At 43.1% G+C, this 19344-nt stretch overlaps 1 protein-coding gene across 1 annotated transcript in view; it reads right to left on the reverse strand.

Annotated features, from left to right (window-relative positions):
• Positions 1–6835: 6835 nt before the first annotated feature.
• LOC120853606 (neurexin-3-like) overlaps positions 6836–19344 on the reverse strand; it is a 100232-nt gene continuing 87723 nt past the window's right edge. The window contains exons 4-7 of the mRNA XM_040227572.1: positions 17122–17673; positions 12499–12568; positions 10206–10589; positions 6836–7023 (exon numbers count right to left, since the gene is read on the reverse strand). Coding sequence (XP_040083506.1) covers positions 6836–7023; positions 10206–10589; positions 12499–12568; positions 17122–17673 — 1194 coding nt within the window. The remainder of the gene's footprint in view (positions 7024–10205; positions 10590–12498; positions 12569–17121; positions 17674–19344) is intronic.

Here is a 19344-nt window from a genome sequence, read left to right on the forward strand (position 1 = left end):
GTTTATTCCTGCAGCATAAAAATCCATGCTTCAGGATTTTATGAACTCTTAGAAAGCATTTTCTGCCTCCTGCTGGTTATGGAAGCATTTTCCCTGCAAAAAGTTGTCGAGATGCTTGAAGAAGTGGTAATCAGTTGGCGAAAAGTCAGGTAAACATAGAGGATGAGGCAAAATTTTTGTAGCCCCATTTGTTCAACATTCGAAGCACTGGTTGTGCGATGTGCAATTGGGCATTGTCATGGAGAACTGGGCCCTTTCTGGCTGGCTGCAGGCACTGCAGTTTTGGGTGCGTCTCATACATACTTCTCAGATGTAATGGTTTTGCTGGGATTCAGAAAAGTGGTGGATCAGGCTTCTGGCAGACTACCAAACAGCGGCCATGACCTTTCTTGGGTGCAAGTTTGCCTTTGGGAAGTGCTTTGGAGCTTCTTCTTGGTCTAGCCACTGATTCGGTCATTTCAGGTGATGTATAAAATCCACTTTTTGTTGAAATCTGATCGAAAAATGGTTCATTGTTGCATAGAATAAGAGAGGATGGCACTTCAAAGTAGCAACTTTTTTTTGTGGTCAGCTCATGATGCACCCACTTTTCACCTTTCCAATCTGCTTCCAATGCTGAATGACCACAGAATGGTAGAATCTGAGTTCTTCAACAATTTATCATGTTGTTATAAAAGGATCAGCTTCAGTGATCCTCTTAACTGGTCACAGTCAACTGCTGATGCCTGGCCACTGTGCTCCTCACCTTCAAGGCTCTCATCTCCTTTTCAAAACTTCTTGAACCACCACGGCACTGCACGTTCATTAGCAGTTCCTGGACCAAGAGTGTTGTCGATATTGCAAATTGTCTCTGCTGCTTTATGACCCAATTTGAACCCAAATAAGAAAACTGCTCAAATTTGCTTTTTGCCTAACATCATTTCCCTAACCTAAAATAAACAGCAAGTAATGAGTCATTACTAAACTATTAAAGGAAGAAATGCACATTAAAATCTATGTAGGTATGTGTTAACATAACCACATTTATTAAAGAGTATTCCAATATCAAAGAGCAAAGTTCAATAATGCAAAACCATATTTACTTTTTCACCAACTTAAATAAATGTCCATTCACAGATGAATGGATAAAGAACATCTGGTACATATACATCATGGAATATTACTCAGCCACTAAAAAGAATGGCATTTGCAACAACTTAGATGGACCTGCAGATTATCATACCAAGTGAAGTGAGTGCAACAAAGACAAATATCATATGATATAGTTCATCTGCAAAATATTTTTTTAAAAATGATACAAATGAACACATTTACAAAACAGAAACAGACTCACAGACTTAGAGAAGGAACTTACTGTTACCAGGGGTGAAGTGTGTGGGGTGGGCAGGGATAGACTGGGACTTTAGGATGAATATGTATTCATTGCTATATTTAAAACAGATTAACCAACAAGGACTTAGCATATAGCACAGGGAACTCTGCTCAATACTCTGTAATAAGCTAAATGGGAAAAGAATTTGAAAAAGAATAGATACATGTAGGTGTATAACTGAATTGCTTTGCTATACACCTGAAACTAATACAACATTGTAAATCAATTATACTCAACATAAAATAAAAAATTTTTAAAGCATCAATGGATTAAAAAAGGGGTGGGGACATGTTGGTTAATGAATTATATTTTCTATGGGGGTCTCCTTTCTCTAATACATGTATTTACTCACTGAAAGGGGGTAAAAAATGAACTAAAAAAGAGACAGCCTTTTAGTGATCTTAAGAAATCCAAGAGTCTATTCATTAATCTATCAACTAAAACTTTTAAGTCATGGACCTGAAGTATCCCCAGTATACCAAGGTACTTGTTTTCTTAGATGAATGAATCAGAGAAGTGACAGCTTCACTGCAGTGCTGATATAACCAAAACCTAGCCTCCTAACCCAGAAAGTACTGCAGACTGCAAGGAACAAGGACTAGTATCCTTGCTCTGCCCTTCATTCACCTTTACCCCTCTACTCAGCTTAAGGGAAGACATTGCCAAGCTGATGACATTTGAGAATCACAGAGTTTTATAATTGAATGGGCCCTGGGAGAGCATGAAAACCAATTGCCTCATTTTATTTTTTCATAACAAGGAAGCCAGAGGATCCAAGTAAGAATCTCAAAGTCACGGATCTAAATAAAGGGCCCAGGTGTTCCTAGGGAAATGGGGCAAGGCCTCAATGGTACTGAAACAAGGGAAAGCAACAAGCATGTTTATATTTGACCTTGGAGACCAGGTTTCTTCTGTTCCCACGTCAGTGAGTCAGTCTCAGCAGACCCCAATAGATCCAGATCTGTTTTTAAAGTACTATATCATGTTGGACATATTTTGCTTTCTAATTGTTATCTCATTCTTTCCTATGATTATTCCTGGATCATTGCCCTTGGTGGATTGACAACAATTTGCAGATTACACCTCCAACCCCTCCATTAGACTGTGAGCTCATGAAGAACTAAAACCAGGTCTTCTACAAACTTTTATCCTCACAACTTAGCTCACTAAGCCTGGTAGAGACAAAAGGTATGGAATCACCGTGTGAAAGCGAAGTGAGTGAAAATTGCTCAGTTGTGTCCAACTCTTTGCAACCCCATGGACTACACAGTCCACAGAATTCTTCAGGCCAGAATACTGGAGTGGGTAGCCTTTCCCTTCTCCAGGGGATCTTCCCAACCCAGGGATCAAGCCCAGGTCTCCCGCATTGCAGGTGGATTCTTTACCAGCTGAGCCACAAGGGAATCCCAAGAATATTCGAGTGGGTAGCCTATCCCTTCTCCAGCAGATCTTCCCTACCCAGGAATCAAACTGGGGTCTCCTGCATTGCAGGCAGATTCTTTACCAACTGAGCTGTCAGGGAAGTCCTAACTACATGAATGTTGTAGTTAATTCCAAAGAAGTATCACAGCTTCATTTCCTACAACTTGAGGGACCAAAAGCCCCTGGAACTAAAGTTACTTAAGAATGTGTTGAATATTTAAACATTTTAACAATCTTGCTTCAATACTCTAAGGAAGGCACAAAACAAATCTGAGTTTTTCATAACATATGACATGCTATCCAGTTTTCCAAAGAAGAGATCAATGTAGGTTGACTTAGGATTATGGTAGTAGAGAGGGAGAGAAGTGGACGGATGTAGGATGGGTTTAGATGAGGAGATGAAAGGAACGTGCTGAGACTGAATGAGATGGGAAAAGGCAAAACCAAGGGATAAGGCCAAGGACAGTGGTGATGCCATTTTCTGAGAAGGGAAAAACTATAAGGAAAAACAAGTACTCTAAGTCAGGGAGGAGGAACTTAAGGTTTCTATTTTTCAATGTTAAGCTTAAGATAGCTATCAAATATCCCAATGAAAACATCAAGGAGACAACTGGACATAGAAATCTGTAGTTCCAGAGAGAGTTCTAGGCTAGAGAACTTATTTGGGAATTACCGACACATAGACGACCATAGCAACAGATGAGGATACAAAGGGCAACGTAGAGACCAGGAGGAGACCCAGGATAGGGAACTGGGACCCTCCCTCCAATATTTAATAACCTCGTGGTATGTGTGTAACACAGTGCTGGAAACTGTGGCAAACAAAAATACCCAATGCACTGTTTTTCCTTCAATGACCTTATAATACAACCTCTTTCATGTATAAGAAAAGAAAAGCCTAGTCAATGTAATGGAAAGTACAGAGAGTTAGGAGTCAGGAACCATGAACTTTAACCATTCTTCAGCTGTCCCAAGTTAAAGTGACTAACTTCTCAGGGTTTCCAATTCCTCACTCACAGAAATAAGGATTAGCTGAATTTGCCAGCTCTATTTCCTGATGTCCTGGTTTCCATGTGGCATCCAAGTGACACACTCCAGGCCCCTCGAAAGGCAGGGTACCACTCATTGCTGCTCCAGAAGTGCACAGAAGCCATCAGAGGGGATGGCTAAAAGTGAAGTCCTCAAGCAGCTGCTGCCTGCAAGCTTTTCCTGTTGGAACAGGGTCATCTGACAGAACTCAAAATATCTGCATTCTTGGTTTTCAGTTGGAGTTTATGTCAGATCACTGGAATCCTGGGGACCAGTAAGAAGAGCAGATTTACTCTCTCTATCACATTTTCTTGATTCTACAAATTAATATTCTCAAAGGCATCCAATTTCCATGACCCTAGGAAATATTTTATCAGATAGAAGTAGTCCAGGTGGGTGGCCTTATGGGTCAAGGTACCCCAGGCTTAAACATGAAAGGGCACTAAGAAAGCGGTTCAGTAAGATCCCATACTTACACAGTAGGTGATTGTTTATATCTATTCTAGGTGGCTGCCCACCTGGACAGAGCTAACTGGTAGAACAGACAGATGAACTAAACTGAGCCAATCAGGTTCTTTTTGAAAAATGTCATTTGCATGAAAAACTCCAGATACTGTAGGTCAAGAGAGATGCATCACTTCAATTGCAGCGCCTTGGGCTCCCCCGAGCTGCACTGCTTCTTTTCAAGACATAGATTGAGAGATCATCATTTGATCAATAACTCTCTAGGTAATCATGTATAACAAACCTAGACAGCATATTAAAAAGCAAAAGCATTACTTTTCCAACAAAGGCCCATATAGTCAAAGCTACGGTTTTTCCAGTAGTCATGTATGGATATCAGAGTTGGACAATAAAGAAGGCTGAGCACTGAAGAACTGATGGTTTTGAACGGTGGTATTGGAGAAGACTCTTGACCATCCCTTGGACTTCAAGGAGATCCAACCAGTCAATTCTGAAGGAAATCAGTCCTGAATATTTCTTGGAAGGACTGATGCTGAAGCTCCAATATTTTGGCCACCCAATACAAAGAGCTGACTCATAAGAAAAGACCCTGATGCTGGGAGAGAGTGAAGGCAGGAGGAGAAGGGGACAACAGAGGAAGAGATGGTTGGATGGCATCACTGGCTCAATGGACATGAGTCTGAGCAAGCTCCGGGAGTTGTGATGGACAGGGAAGCCTGATGTGCTGCAGTCCATGGGGTCGCAGAGTCAGACACGACTGAGCGACTAAACAACAAATCATGTGGTAAGTCTCATTCCTTGACTCTGTTAGCCACTGTCAGTTCTGAAGCTTGCAACCAAGAGAACCTCGTCTAGTAAGTATCAGTCTCCCCATTTTACAGATAAGGAAACAGACTTGGAAAAAATAAGAAATATGTTGTATACTTCCTAGCTATTGAGAGAACCCACTTTAGGAAGCAAGTCCATCTGATTCTACAATTCATGCCATTAACCACTAGGTCATCCCAAGTCTAAGTACTGGAGTGCAGGTTATTTTTGTCATAGGAATGAGCTTGTGCTGAGTCCTATTTTATTTCTTGCTAAATAAATGATGGCATACATTCAGAAAAAGCCATCTAGGGAAGGGGATAGAATCGGCAGCAGCCTCAAACTGAAGTTAGATGGTCCACAAATAAACTCACAACCTTGCCTACGGACACTTGGTCCCCACTAATTAAACTACAGTTTGGTTACACTGACAAGGAGAAGATGCCTATGTTGTCCCACGTCAACCGATCATCCTACAATAGATAAGATAGAATATTTCCTCTGTATAGTAGGACTTTTAAAATGGCACGCAGTCTTCCAGCAGATGTGCTTCAATCAAACAAATAGGCATTAAATAGCTACAGCAGGAAGGCCTTAGCTTTTTAGGTCATGGACAGGTCTCCCACAACACTAGGATTAACAAAGAAGAAACCAGAAAAGCCACAGTTGAACAACTGGGATGGGTGAATCTATCTGCATCTCCTTAGAATAGTATCAGATCATGGTGAAAAAGAAAATCTAAATGCAACATGAAGCCAATTGTTATATGTCAAATTTAGAGTTGCTGATCCTCATATGTAGTAGAAGCACTCTCGGGGTCACAAACAGTTGGCCATGACTGTGTGACTAACACTTCCATGTACTCATAGAGTTCCTAGCTCCTTTGTTCTTATCCCCTTGTCTCTGGTTGACAACTTTAACCTGGGAGTTTACCCAAGACGGGTGTGCTTGCTCACTTTGCTTGGGTTCCTGGCCATTTGGCATCTTCCCAGAGCCATCCCTAACTCTGCTTTTGCTCTGAATACTGCTTTTCAGCATCTTGCCTATGCTGTCTCCATTTTAGGTAGACAAGTGCCTCTTTCAACCACCATTTCTGTTGTGTGGCCAACGGCACCAGGGGACTGACACTACTATGAAGCCCAAATATAGAACAGAGTTGGGGTTAGATGGGACACACTGCCTCAGGGATTATCTTAGTCTTCTCAAATTTGGTACAAATGAATTTCAGGCTTAGTACTGCTTCTAGGGAAAAAAAATTAGAGAACTGTAAATGGAAGGAACACATTGATGGTGTTATGGTGGGTGGGGCAGCACTCCTTGCCAAAGAGGATGACGATCTTGCATAAAGGATGTTAACACTCACCCTTTACCACTCTTCAGAAGTGCCTGTAATGGATCTTGAGGGTCAGAGACAGAGAGAGGCCACAGTTTTGTTATTAAAAGGAGATTTAAAAAATCCAAGTAACCTGAGGTCCCCCTTTCCCAACCACTCACCCATATAGGCGTGGCCTCTCCCATCTGTCTGCCCTCCTGATCCCCTAAGACATCAGGCCTGATATCTGCCACACGGCACACTCCCCACCTTTCCCTCTTCCCAAAGACTATACAACCCGTGATCAAAATCAGGGGCTATGTCAGTTTCTTTTTCCCCTTCATTCCCAGCCTCTAACACAGTGCCTGGAATGAATTCAGATTTCAACAAATGTCTGCTGCATGTATGAAAAAATGAACAAAAGAGACTCAAAGCATCTCCGCTGATGAATCAGTTTCAATAAAGACAAACAATGTCATAGGGAAACTATTTTCTTTGCCAGCAAAGTAGAGTCCCATCATTTTTACACTCCACTGACTCATTCTGAACACGGTGTCGGGAACAATACAGGACCAGAAGACAATTAGCCGGGGAACAAAACAATCAGTGGACCCGTCTGGGGTTTGAGCGACATTTAGATCAAATGTCTTTAATTTGCTAGCTCCTTCTCATTTGGCCACAATGGATGATTTTTGGCTGCACTGTACCAGGAATAATTGTCCCTCATATATCCCCAATCAGCTGCCATCTAATGACTAGTCAAAAGTGACAACATAAAAGGTGCAATGACTTTCATTGTATTTGGCAAACGTTGGACCAACCTCCTCTGATTTGCCCGTGGAAAGGTGATCCTGGGGACACCCTGCACAGCTGTCTCCAGTCACTGCTCCTTGTCTTCAGTAATCACAAGGCCTTTGAGTTGGAAAGGGATGTCTGATGGGACCTTGGGTTCTTACACTACCTTCCTTGATGGGGGACCATCCACAATATCCTGACTTGTATCCAAATGGTCTCATGTATCACAGTGGTCAAATGACCTTTCTGTCTCCCCAAACCAGCAACTGAGATCATCTACCCTAAAAAATAGATTTGGAAAGCATTCAGGAGCTCGACAGACTGGCCAGCCAAATGAGGCCCACTTCTGTTCCAGGTGGCAGCCTCCTCATCTCAGCTCATGTTCTGGGGTCGCTGCTCTGAAAATTCAGTGAATCTGAATTTAACTTCTATGAGCCTCCAGAAAGCTCCTTTTCCTTTATTCCAATATCCTATGTCCTCTTTTTCAGTCCAGCTATTGTGAAGGTTTGCAGTTCTCTTGAAACGCACTTTAGCTAGCTATATGGTTGACCTCAAAAAATGAGTCCTTGAAAACCCCTGCCTGGTTACCCAAGCCTGTTCCAGGATCCCTTCTCATCACCAGACTTCTGAAACCTGAACAAGTCTGGCCACTGGTATACTTAAGAGATGAGGCCCTGTATGTCGCTAATCAGGAAAGTCTTCTTTGAATTTCCATGTTCTCCTAGAGGTCCAGCCCATGCTGCTGTCCTTCATCATTTATACAAGAACCAAACATCTATGCTTCCTATACAAATGTCTCAATACCTCAGCTAAATAAATGATAAGCTTCTGGAGGCAGAAGCTATGTCTACTCCAAACACAGTATTCTCGAAGCTGTAGAGAGCTATGCCCTCAGCAAAAATTTGTTAACTGTCTAAAGTATCCTTTCATATAAAATCAAGGTAGACAATTCATAGACAGTCAGCTAAATTGTGTGTCATTGGCATGTAAAAGAATTAACCAAGCTGCAATCTGGACATGGCTTATAGACTGGCATCTCTGTACCTTGAGGTTATCTCTTTGCTTACCTTTATCTCTGCCTTTTACCCAAACTGTAAATTCAGTGCAAATATAAGAAGTTAAAGTGGTAGATGGTCTTTTCTAAAGGGCCAGCCCCCACTGTTTGTTCCCCAACATTTCAGCCACCTCTCACACCCTTCCCCCCACCCTCACTCCCCCCTCCATTTAGTTATCGACTTTGTTTGGTTCCTCAACTGTGCCACAGTCTCTTACCTCTTGGCACACAACGTCCTTCCAATCTAAGACACATGGTTTTCTCCCACCTTGTTGCCAAGCTACCTATTACTCATATTTCAAGTCTCAACCTACATACTTCTTCTGCAGAAGCTTTCTATGAATCCTATAGTATGTTGGATCCCCCTGAAAAGGAATCCCAAGCTTTTCTGTACTTTCCCGATAAGGATGTCGATGGCAATCATTATAACCGTAACAATCACTGACATTGACTATACGCTTTCCATAGTGCAGGAATCTATTGACTCATTTAATCCTGATTAATAGTAGGTAGGAGGCTTCCCTTGTGGCTCAGCTGGTAAAGAATCTACCTGCAATGTGGGAGACCTGGGTTTGATCCCTGGGTTGGGAAGATCCCCTGGAGAAGGGAAGGGGCAACCCACTCCAGTATTCTGGCCTGGAGAATTCATGGACTGTATGGTTTGTGGGGTCACGAGGAGTCGGACACGACTGAGCAACTTTCACTTCACTTCACTTAGCAGGTAACGAAAGTGAAAGTGAAAGTCACTCAGTCGCGTCGGACTCTTTGAGATTCCATGGACTATACAGTCCATGGAATTCTCCAGGCCAGAACACTGGAGGAGGTATCCTTTCCCTTCTCCAGGAGATCTTCCCAACCCAGGGGTCAAAGCCAGGTCTCCCACATTGCCGGCAGATTCTTTACCAGCTGAACCACAAGGGAAGCCCAAGAATACTGGAGTGGGTAGCCTATTCCTCCTCCAGGGGATCTTCCTGACCCAGGAATCAAACTGGGGGTCTCTAGCATTGCAGATGGATTCTTTACCAACTGAGCTATGAAGGAAGGAACCTGATTATCTCCATTTTAAAGGAGAGAAAATCAAGTCTCAATGATATTATCTTGAGTTCCTATCACTCTACAAAGGCCACATTTCTCATCCAGTCTTACCCCAGAATTCATGTTCTTAATCAACACACCATTGCCTCATAAAACTCAACATGTAAGTGATTATTTATTTAACAACTAACTATTCTACTAGGCCATTGGAGAAGGCAATGACACCCCACTCCAGTACTCTTGCCTGGAAAATTCCATGGACGGAGGAGCCTGGTAGGCTGCAGTCCATGGGGTTGCAAAGAGTCGGATACAACTGAGGGACTTCACTTTCACTTTCCACTTTCATGCATTGGAGAAGGAAATGGCAACCCACTCCAGTGTTCTTGCCTGGAGAATCCCAGGGACGGGGGAGCCTGGTGGGCTGCCATCTATGGGGTCACACAGAGTCGGACACGACTGAAGTGACTTAGCTTAGCAGTATTCCACTAGGCAGCAGTTTCCAAAGAACAGGGCTGGGGCTATTTTATTCTATGTGTGTTTCTAAAGCCTAATCTGAGAGCTAGCCCAGAGAAAGCACCCAAAAAGCATGAGTTCAAGGAACAAATGAAAAAGCCAGTTGGTGAGCCCACTCAGAATCCCCAAAGAAAAAGTACTGGCCTTCTTAAAGAGAGGATGTCAAACACTCCATCAAAAAAGCATCATGACCTAGCTCCTATTTATGCTAGTTTTCCTCTTTACAATCCAAAACTAGCCAAATCGAACCCAAAGGGTGTCATCTGGAAAGCAGTGAACCTAAGAAAATTCTCCCCCAGAAGCACGCAAGCACAGGGAGGTCCAAAGGACGTGTCCGTGATAGCAAAGGAAGCCCGGGCACATCTCCCCACTCTCACCCAGCGCATCACCACACGACTCACCCCGCTCGCAGGTCCGTCCCCAGTAGCCAGTGCCCGTGCAGTCGCAGATGAAGCGGTTCCAGCCATCCTTGCACACGGCGTTGTTCTTGCAGGGGTAGCTGTCACACTGCTTGGCGCTCATCCGCGAGCAGGAGGACTTGACGCCCGCGGCGTTCTGCATCTCCGCCAGCTGCCGGATGTTCTTGCTGCGCCCGTCGATGAACAAGTCGCGGATGCAGCCCACATAGCCGTAGTTGAGCATGGCAGTCCAGAGCTCGGTGGGGAGGATGAGGCCAGCGCGGTTCTCCGGCAGCCCGCCCAGGTACATGTCCCCCTCCAGGTCGAGGATCTCGCTCTCCCCGCTGGCGGTGAACGGCGTGCGCCTGCTGTTCACTGATATGGTACCTGGGATGGGAGGATGGAGACAAAGAGTGAGCTCACAGCCCTGCTGGCATCCCAGGTGAGCCTCCCAGCTGATGAACGGAATGAAAGGAACCTAGCAGGTGAAATGGGAGACCAGTGTGGCCCGGCCAGGAGAGAACCATGTAAGCGGGGAATGAAAGGCCACAAAATGGTAAAAAAAAAAAAAAAAAAAAAAAAAGGACAATGCAGGTCATTTGGTTCTGGTCCCTGGCAGCTAAGACAGCTGAGCCCAGAGGAAGACCCAGGACAATCCCAGTGGCCAACACCTAAAATATTATCTTTTTTTTTTTTTTACCTAAAAGTCTTGGCTGAAAGGTTGCATGCCATATGGATTGACAGCAGTACCATCCCTTCCTGTGTTTAAATCCTAGCTCTGCCACCTACTAGCCAGATAACCCTGAAGAAGTGACTTCACTTTTCTGGTCCTCAATTTCCTCATCTGTAAAATGGGAAAGGAACTTTCCCACCTCACAGGTTGCCGTGATGGCTGCGTGCATGCATGCTAAGTTGCTTCAGTCACATCCAACTTTGCAACCCTATGGAATGCAGGCGGATGAGCTCATATATATAAGGTGCTTTTTACTCTGTACCGAGGACAGAGTCTATAAGTCCTGCCTGAGTCTTCACCACTGGCTCCCCATTGCCAGAAGGATGGAACCTGCTCTTCTGTCTCTCTCTCCTCTCTCTCGATGTGCTGATATCCTCTGTACTTGTCTTAGGTACCAGCCCAGCTAGTATGTATTTTCAACACTCATTGCTTTTGACAAATTTTAACTGGAACATGTTTCTTCATGCGTTCACTTAACAAGTATGTATTGGAACCTGTTCTATCTCTAGTATAGTTCTAGGCACAGACACGAATTTGACAGCCATGTCCCTGCTCTCATGAAGCTGATGTTCCAGAGTAGAGGAAGAGAAAATAAACAAGTCATCAAATAAACAAAAGAGACAGACGAATGGCAGTTGGGAGGAAGGCAGATAAATGGGTGCAGCAGCCCCAGCAGACGGGTTCTGCTTTCAAGTGGACGGTTGGTAAAGGCTTCTCTAAGCAGGTGACATGTAAGCTCAAACCAGAATGCTGAGAAGGATCCAGGCATGCCAAGTCCAGGGGGAAGAGAAACGTGTCTAGCACCAGGAATGGCACTTACAAAGGCCCTGGGGTAGGCAGGAGTGTGGCTAGAGTCGAGGTTGCCAGAGGAAGTCAACAAGAGATGAGATCAGAGCTGGACTGGTCACACGACATCACAGATGCAACCCTGAGCCTGACCTGGAACTTGGGAACTGGGGTTCCAGTCTTAAATGCCCTTCTAACCCTGCACCAGTCCCTGAGCCCAGTTACAGACCAATTTCCTAACTGAAAAATCAAACTGATATCTGAACATCATGCCAAAACTTTCAAAACTTTAGTCTGGTCTCAAAGTCCTTTATTGGTACCAGGATAACAGGGCCATCCATCAGCCAGCTTTCCCTCATCTGTGTCTCAATTCCCTCGGTTATGACAGAGGACAGCATGAAGGGCCTGGGAGATCAAATGAGATCAAGAAAGTGAAGCACACTCTAAATCACAAAGGACACCCAGCGGCAGAGAGCAGATAGAGCACGAGGGGCCACGGAGGAGCTCAGATAGGCCCGCTCCCCCAACTCTCCCCTGCAAATTTTCTCCTAGAGAAACCAGCTTTCCCTTTTTGCTTTTAAATCTTAAAAAAAAAAAAAAACCTACATAACAATAAGACTGTCCTGGCCACCATTTTTAGTACTTTCTGTGCTTTTCTGGACTCAAGCTTCAGAATAATCTTGTGGCTGACGTTCATATTTCCCCTATTTTACAAATGAAGAAAGGGACTCAAGCCTCCTCATCTTCTCTCTTGCACAGTCTGCCTTCCTTACTCACCACACTCCACCGAAATAATCTGATCACCAACTAACAGCAAGGAGCTTCTATCACAAGTGAAGAGCAGCACCTGGAACCAATTTAAATAGTGGAGCCTTAAGCAATCCATCCTGAGCAAAACCCTCCTCTAAGTGTGTGACCACAACTGTCTTGAGAGTCAGTCTTCCAGTTGGGGAATGAAAAGAAAAGGTTCCCGAGATCACCTCTCAGTCATATTCTTCAGGATGAGCAGCAGGCACCACAATTAGATACAATGAACTTTTTATAAGGATTCCCAGAAGCCTCAGTGATAAAGAATCTACTGGCCAGTGCAGGAGACACAAGAGATGCAGGTTTGATCCCTGGGTCAGAAATACCCTGGAGTAGGAAATGGTAACTCACTTCAGTATTCTTGCCCAAAGAATCCCATGGACAGAAGAGCCTGGCAGGCTAATGTCCACAGGGTGGCAGAAATGTCAGAGAAGACTTACGGGACTAAAAAACAAAGACGAAATATTTTTATAACTATTCATTTTAATATCAGTTCAGTGCAGTCACTCAGTCATGTCTGACTCTTTGCGACCCCATGAATCGCAGCACGCCAGGCCTCATTTTAATATAGGTCTGTTCAAACTACTGCACAATTGCACTCATCTCACATGCTAGCAAAGTAATGCTCAAAATTCTCCAAGCCAGGCTTCTTCAAGTAAACCAAGAACTTCCAGATGTTCAAGCTGGATTTAGAAAAGGCAGAGGAACCAGAGATCAAATTGCCAACATCAGTTGGATCATCAAAAAATCAAGAGAGCTCCAGAAAAACATCTGCTTTATTGACTATGCCAAAGCCTTTGACTGTGTGGATCACAGCAAACTGTGGGAAATTTCTGAAGAGATAGGAATACCAGACCACCTGACCTGCCTCTTGAGAGATCTGTATACAGTTCAAGAAGCAACAGATAGAACTGGACATGGAACAAATAGACTGGTTCCAAATAGGAAAAGGAGTACATCAAGGCTGTATATTCTCACCCTGCTTATTTAACTTATATGCAGAGTACATCATGAGAAACGCTGGACTGGAGGAAGCACAAGCTGGAATCAAGATTGCTGGGAGAAATATCAACAATCTTAGATATGCAGATGACACCACCCTTACGGCAGAAAGTGAAGAACTAAAGAGCCTCTTGATGAAAGTGAAAAAGTTGGCTTAAAGTTCAACATTCAGAAAACGAAGATCATGGCATCTGGTCCCATCACTTCATGGCATCTGGTCCCATCACTTCATGTCAAATAGATGGGGGAACAATGGAAACAGCGGCTGACTTTATATTCTTGGGCTCCAAAATCACTGCAGATGGTGACTGCAGCCATGAAACTAAAAGACACTTGCTCCTTGGAAGGAAAGTTATGACCAACCTAGACAGCATATTCAAAAGCAGAGACATTACTTTGCCAACAAAGGTTTGTCCAGTCAAAGCTACAGTTTTCCAGTAGTCATATATGGATATGAGAGTTGGACCATAAAGAAAGTTGAGCACCTAAGAATTAATGCTTTTGAACTGTGGTGTTGGAGAAGACTCTTGAGAGTCCAAGGGACTGCAAGGAGATCCAACCAGTCAATCCTAAAGTAAATCAACCCTAAATATTCATTGGAAGGACTGATGTTAAAGCTTCAATATGCTGACCACCTGATGCAAAGAACTCACTCATTGGAAAAGACCTTGATGCTGGGAAAGATTGAAGGCAGGAGGAGAAGGGGATGGCAGAGGATGAGATGGTTGGATGGCATCACTGACTCAATGGACATGAGTTTGAGTGAGCTCCAGGAATTGGTGATGGACAGGGAAGCCTGACATACTGCAATCCATGGGGTTGCAAAGAATTGAACTGACTGAGCGACTAAACTGAACTGATAAGAACAACATACCAGACAACACTCTCAGGAAGAAATGAAGTTCTTCATTTCTTAAAAAAGCCTTCTTCTGAAATTTCTTCAAATCTAAACTTGTTTAAAGAACAACAGACCCAAGTGTAAATATTAATGTGCTCCCCAGGAAGTGCATTAAGAGCCTTTTTTTCCCCCCAATTGTAGTATTCCCCATCTCCACAGCATGTAAAGGACAGGAGTGTATCTGATACTGTATTTCCTCCATGGTACCTTGTTTAAAAAATGAGTTTCTATCAGGTTTAAATATTTTTAAATAATCTATTGACAAGGATATATTGTAAAACAAAAAAAATCTAAAAAGTAATATGTGTTCTTACTGAAATAATTTGATTATAAAAAATTACTTGCAAGAGCTAAATTACACTGTATAAATGTCACTTTTAAAACTTGTAAGTTTGACATAACATCTAAGACCCATTTTTGTGTCCCTAAGACTAATTATTTTGTGTCCCTTTTGATTTTTTAAACTTCTAATTAACAGTGATTATGAAAGTATTTCTGAGTAAAAATAAATCTACATTTTAAAAACATATTAAAATGTTGTTATGCTGCTTACATATGAAAATTATTTTTTTGTTGTTTAGTCACTAAGTCATGTCCAACTCCTTGCAACCCCATGGACTGCAGCATGCCAGGCTTCCCTGTCGTTCACTATATCCCAGAGTCTGCTCAAGCTCATGTCTGTTGAATTAGTGATTCCACGCAACCATCTCATCCTCTATCACCTCCTTGCTTACCCAGCTTACCCAGTAAATTTCTATGGGCTTTAATCAAATTTATCAGTGTGTGTCATATTCAGCAGCTAAGTCACGTCCACTCTTTGCCACCCCATGGACTGCAGCACACCAGGCTTCCTGTTCCTCACTATCTCCTGGAGTTTGCTCAAATTCATGTCCGTTGAGTTGATGATGCCATCCAACCGTCTCATCTTCTGTTGCCCCCTTGTTTACTCAGTAAACTTTTATAGGTCTTGATCAAATTTATCAGTATGTCAAAGTATTAACCAATGCCATAGTGAAAGTGAAGTTGCTCAGTCGTGTCTGACTCTTTGCGACCCCGTCGACTGTAGCCCACCAGGCTCCTCTGTCCATGGGATTCTCCAGGAAAGAATACTGGAGTGGGTTGCCATTTCCTTCTCCAAACCAATGCCATAGCACCCAAGTATAAAATTAAAGCGTTTTGTAATCAAAACTTGTCAAAAATGGGTCTGATGGTTCTAACCAGACAAAATAACACCCTACTTGAAAAAGCAATTAGTGTTGAGAATAAACAGAAATAGATATGTGGCAATTTCACATGTTCTAGCCTCCCTGTGACTCAGATAGGTGACATTTAAGCTGTGCCAAGGTCTAGGTTAGTCAATCATGAAAGCCGTCAACCATGACCAGTCCAAAAACCCAACATACATGGTCTTAAAAACTAGCAGTGTTTCCTTTATAATTCTCAGATAGCTTTCTCGCTCTGCCCCGGCCGACATTTACGGATAAACTTTGAAAGATTTGGCCTCAGAAGAAGTTAAATTTGTGTGTTTTCTGCTTAAAAAGAACAAAATGCTCATTCTTGCCCAACAAGCACATTTCATTTGAAGTCTCTTGGTTCCGATCAAATTTCAGGCAATCAATAAGGCAGCCTTCTGGGCAATAAACCATCCAGGTCTACAATCTGCCACCCGTCTGCCCTTTGCACGGAACCTAAGTGGCTCCTCCTAAGGGCAACACTGCTCATCTCTGCCATCCCTCCAGCTCTGGGAGGATGCGGAAGAGCCATCCACATATGCCTGGCCATCCCTGGCTACAGCCTGTTAGGGGAACCTACTGCTTTCTAGTATTGGCCAAATGCACCCAGAAACAAAATGTCCAACAGGAAGGCATTTTTGTGTTCACCAGGAGAGAAAAACCTTCAAAATATGGCAGCAAACAAAGCGGAGACATTTCTTGAGTATGATACTACCTAAATGGAGAATCAGGAAATAAATGCGAAATTCAGATGCTCTAATTACTACTCTGGGTGAAATGTCCTTTCTGATGGCACAGGATGTGACCTTCATCACCACATGTCCACAGAAAGCAGGCAGACTGTTCAGGCATTCCAAAGCCTCAGCTTCTCTATTTGTGTTTCCCCACTCCCATCCTTTGTTACTATTCCAGAGTGGCTATGTACTGCCTGGGGCTAGCTTGTTTGATCCATGGCTGCAGAAACAAAGCCATTTGAAGCAAATGCAGAAGGTTATGAAGAGGAAGGGAGAGTTAGTGAGGTCTGAACAAACAGTGAAATATAGGCTTTCACACCAAAGGAAGGCTTTAAATTGAACATGACTTCAGGAAAAATCAATTTGTCTTTTCCTTTCTTGTCATAATTTTCCCCTGCAATATGACTCTTGACAATTATTGAAGGGTGTATCGTTGCATAAACCCCTGCACAGTGCGGCTTATTCTACAAGAGTAATCACATAGAGCAGCATCTGTGATGTCACAGTTGGTTTCTATGGTGATAAGAAAAAGGAGAAGAAGAAGAGAAGGGGGAAAAAACCATCACACCAGTGACATGACAGTGAGAATGCTCCTTGTAAAACCATCCTCAGTCCCAGGGTCTCAGAGCTATCACTGAAACCATTGTGCAGTGAGTGACAAGGGAGATGAGGAGAAGAATGTCAGCCTTTGATAAGACAGGTGTCTTGTTCAGTAACATCATCTTACAACAAGCATTAAGGAGAATAGTAGAAGAATCAGCAAGTACAAACACACACACACACACACAAAAAAAAAACTATAAGGAAGGGGAAGTTTGCAGACACCCTGCCTCTTCCTACCTGATCTGCCATCTCGCTGAATATCCACATGGTACCATTCCCCATCGTTGGCTTTCTTCTGCGTGGCTTTCACTTTAATGGTGCCTGAGCCCATGTCAAGCAGCAGGTACAGGTTGCCATCGAGGAGTTCCACAGCAAAGAAGTCCACCTTGGTGTTCTTCTGGCTCCGAGCATCCTTCCTCTCTTGGGGCTTGCCGTGAGTGAAGAGGATCAGGCCGTTGGGCTCAGTGGTGCGAAAGTCAAAGGAGATAGAGCCCATGCGTTTGGTGTTCCACTTGGGCAAGCTGATGTAAGCCTCTGGGGTCTCAAAGTTGATGGGGTCCAGTGTGGCCACATTCTCACACTTGAATACCACCTCGCCGTAGATCTTCATCTTGGTGTCCCCAATCCTGGCCAAGCGAGACAGCTCCAGACGGATGTCGTTATTCTTATAAACAACCTGTCAAAAGTCAAACAAGTGCCATATGAATCAATCTTGCAAGCTGCAACCACCCATCGCTCACTGGGAACTCAGGGAAAAGGCCTGAGAAGAAGCTTCAGGACACAAGAGTCTGAAATAATATGAGAAACATGAGCCACAGCACTTGAAAAGCAGCTGCACAAACCTCTGAGGTGCGCACAAGCCGGGAAGAAGGCCCTGTATCTCCGCTGTGTTCCTTTTGTCTGTTTCCTTCTGGCCGATTTTTTGCAGCATCAGAAAGTTACACAATGCAAGCAGAAATCAAGAGAGACAGTTGCACAGACACAAATACTTCAGAGATATTTACTGCAGTATCCTCAGTAAAAGACCAGAAACAACCTAAATGACCATCAGTGACAGACTGGCCCATCCTTATAATGGACTATGAGGCAGCCCTCAAAAACAAAGCAGCGCTCCCAGTTCTGATGGGGATTTTCTGAGTAATATTGTTAAGTGAATCAGCAAGGAACAGAACCATGTGAATTATGCTATCATTATGCAAAGTGGGTGTGTGTGTCAGGAAGTGTGCATTTTATGTATAAGTATTTGCAAATGCATTAAACATTTTTGGAAGGAAACACAAGAAACTATAAAATGGTCACTAGGGAGAGGATTTGTAGAATTAATATTCAGGAGTGGAGACAGACTTACTTTTCACTATATCTTGCTGTACAGTTTTTTTTTATATATAAGATGACTGAGTGTTAAGCGTTGGGAGGGAAGATCTATATTTTTCTCCACATTGCATGTATCCTCTATATACACAAAATAAGAGAATGAAAAACCCTAATACATTTTTTTAAATTATGACTTTCTAAACCTCATATAATCTATGTAGAAGTAGGGATTAATCTTGTTTCCCAAAGTAGAATTTCAGAGGTTTCGTTGTTAAAACTGAATTTTGATGCAGTGCCCTCAGATAGGTCTTGGTCCTTTGATCTCTAGGCAATGTCACATCCATACCGTAACAATAAACAGGGGAAAACAGAGGGCACAGGGGCTAGCATCAGAGTACTGATTATGTAGACCACTTTAATATGTCCTTCACATTGTCTTATTCAAATTCTAAATCAGGACCTCGATTTAGGTTCCAATCCCACATCCACTACTTTCAAGCTGTGTGAACTTCAAAGTTATTTAATGTCCTCTGGTTTGCTTCCTCCTTTGACAATGGAAATATAGGAACAGACTGTTTCTTAAGGATGGAATGAGTTACTACATGGGAAGCACTTAGAAAGGACATGGAGTATGGGAACAAACATCTCAGCTATTTTGAGTGTGGCTGTTAACTCACTTGGTCCTTTCTGCAGCCCTGATAAAGTTGTCTTATCTCCATTTTCAGTAAAATAACGAGACTTAAGTGCTAAACTCTTACAACTCATCTCAGTGATAAAAAGTTAATTGAGTGAGTCATCCCAGTATATATCATTTAATCCCAAACATCTAGCTGTAGAATTGCTTCTCTTCTATCTCCCAACATGAGGAGAGAATCAAGCAAAGATGTATGCCTTTTCACATTGATTAACAACAAAGAATTGAAAAGGTCTCTCCTACCATACGACCTTCGCCATGGGTGAAATCATAGTCAGTAACACTGAGAACAGTAACAATACTAATACTTACTGAGCACCTCCTACCAGGCTCTGTACT

Source organism: Oryx dammah, unplaced genomic scaffold (assembly GCF_014754425.2).
Source record: "Oryx dammah isolate SB20612 unplaced genomic scaffold, SCBI_Odam_1.1 HiC_scaffold_26, whole genome shotgun sequence".
NCBI lineage: Eukaryota > Metazoa > Chordata > Mammalia > Artiodactyla > Bovidae > Oryx > Oryx dammah.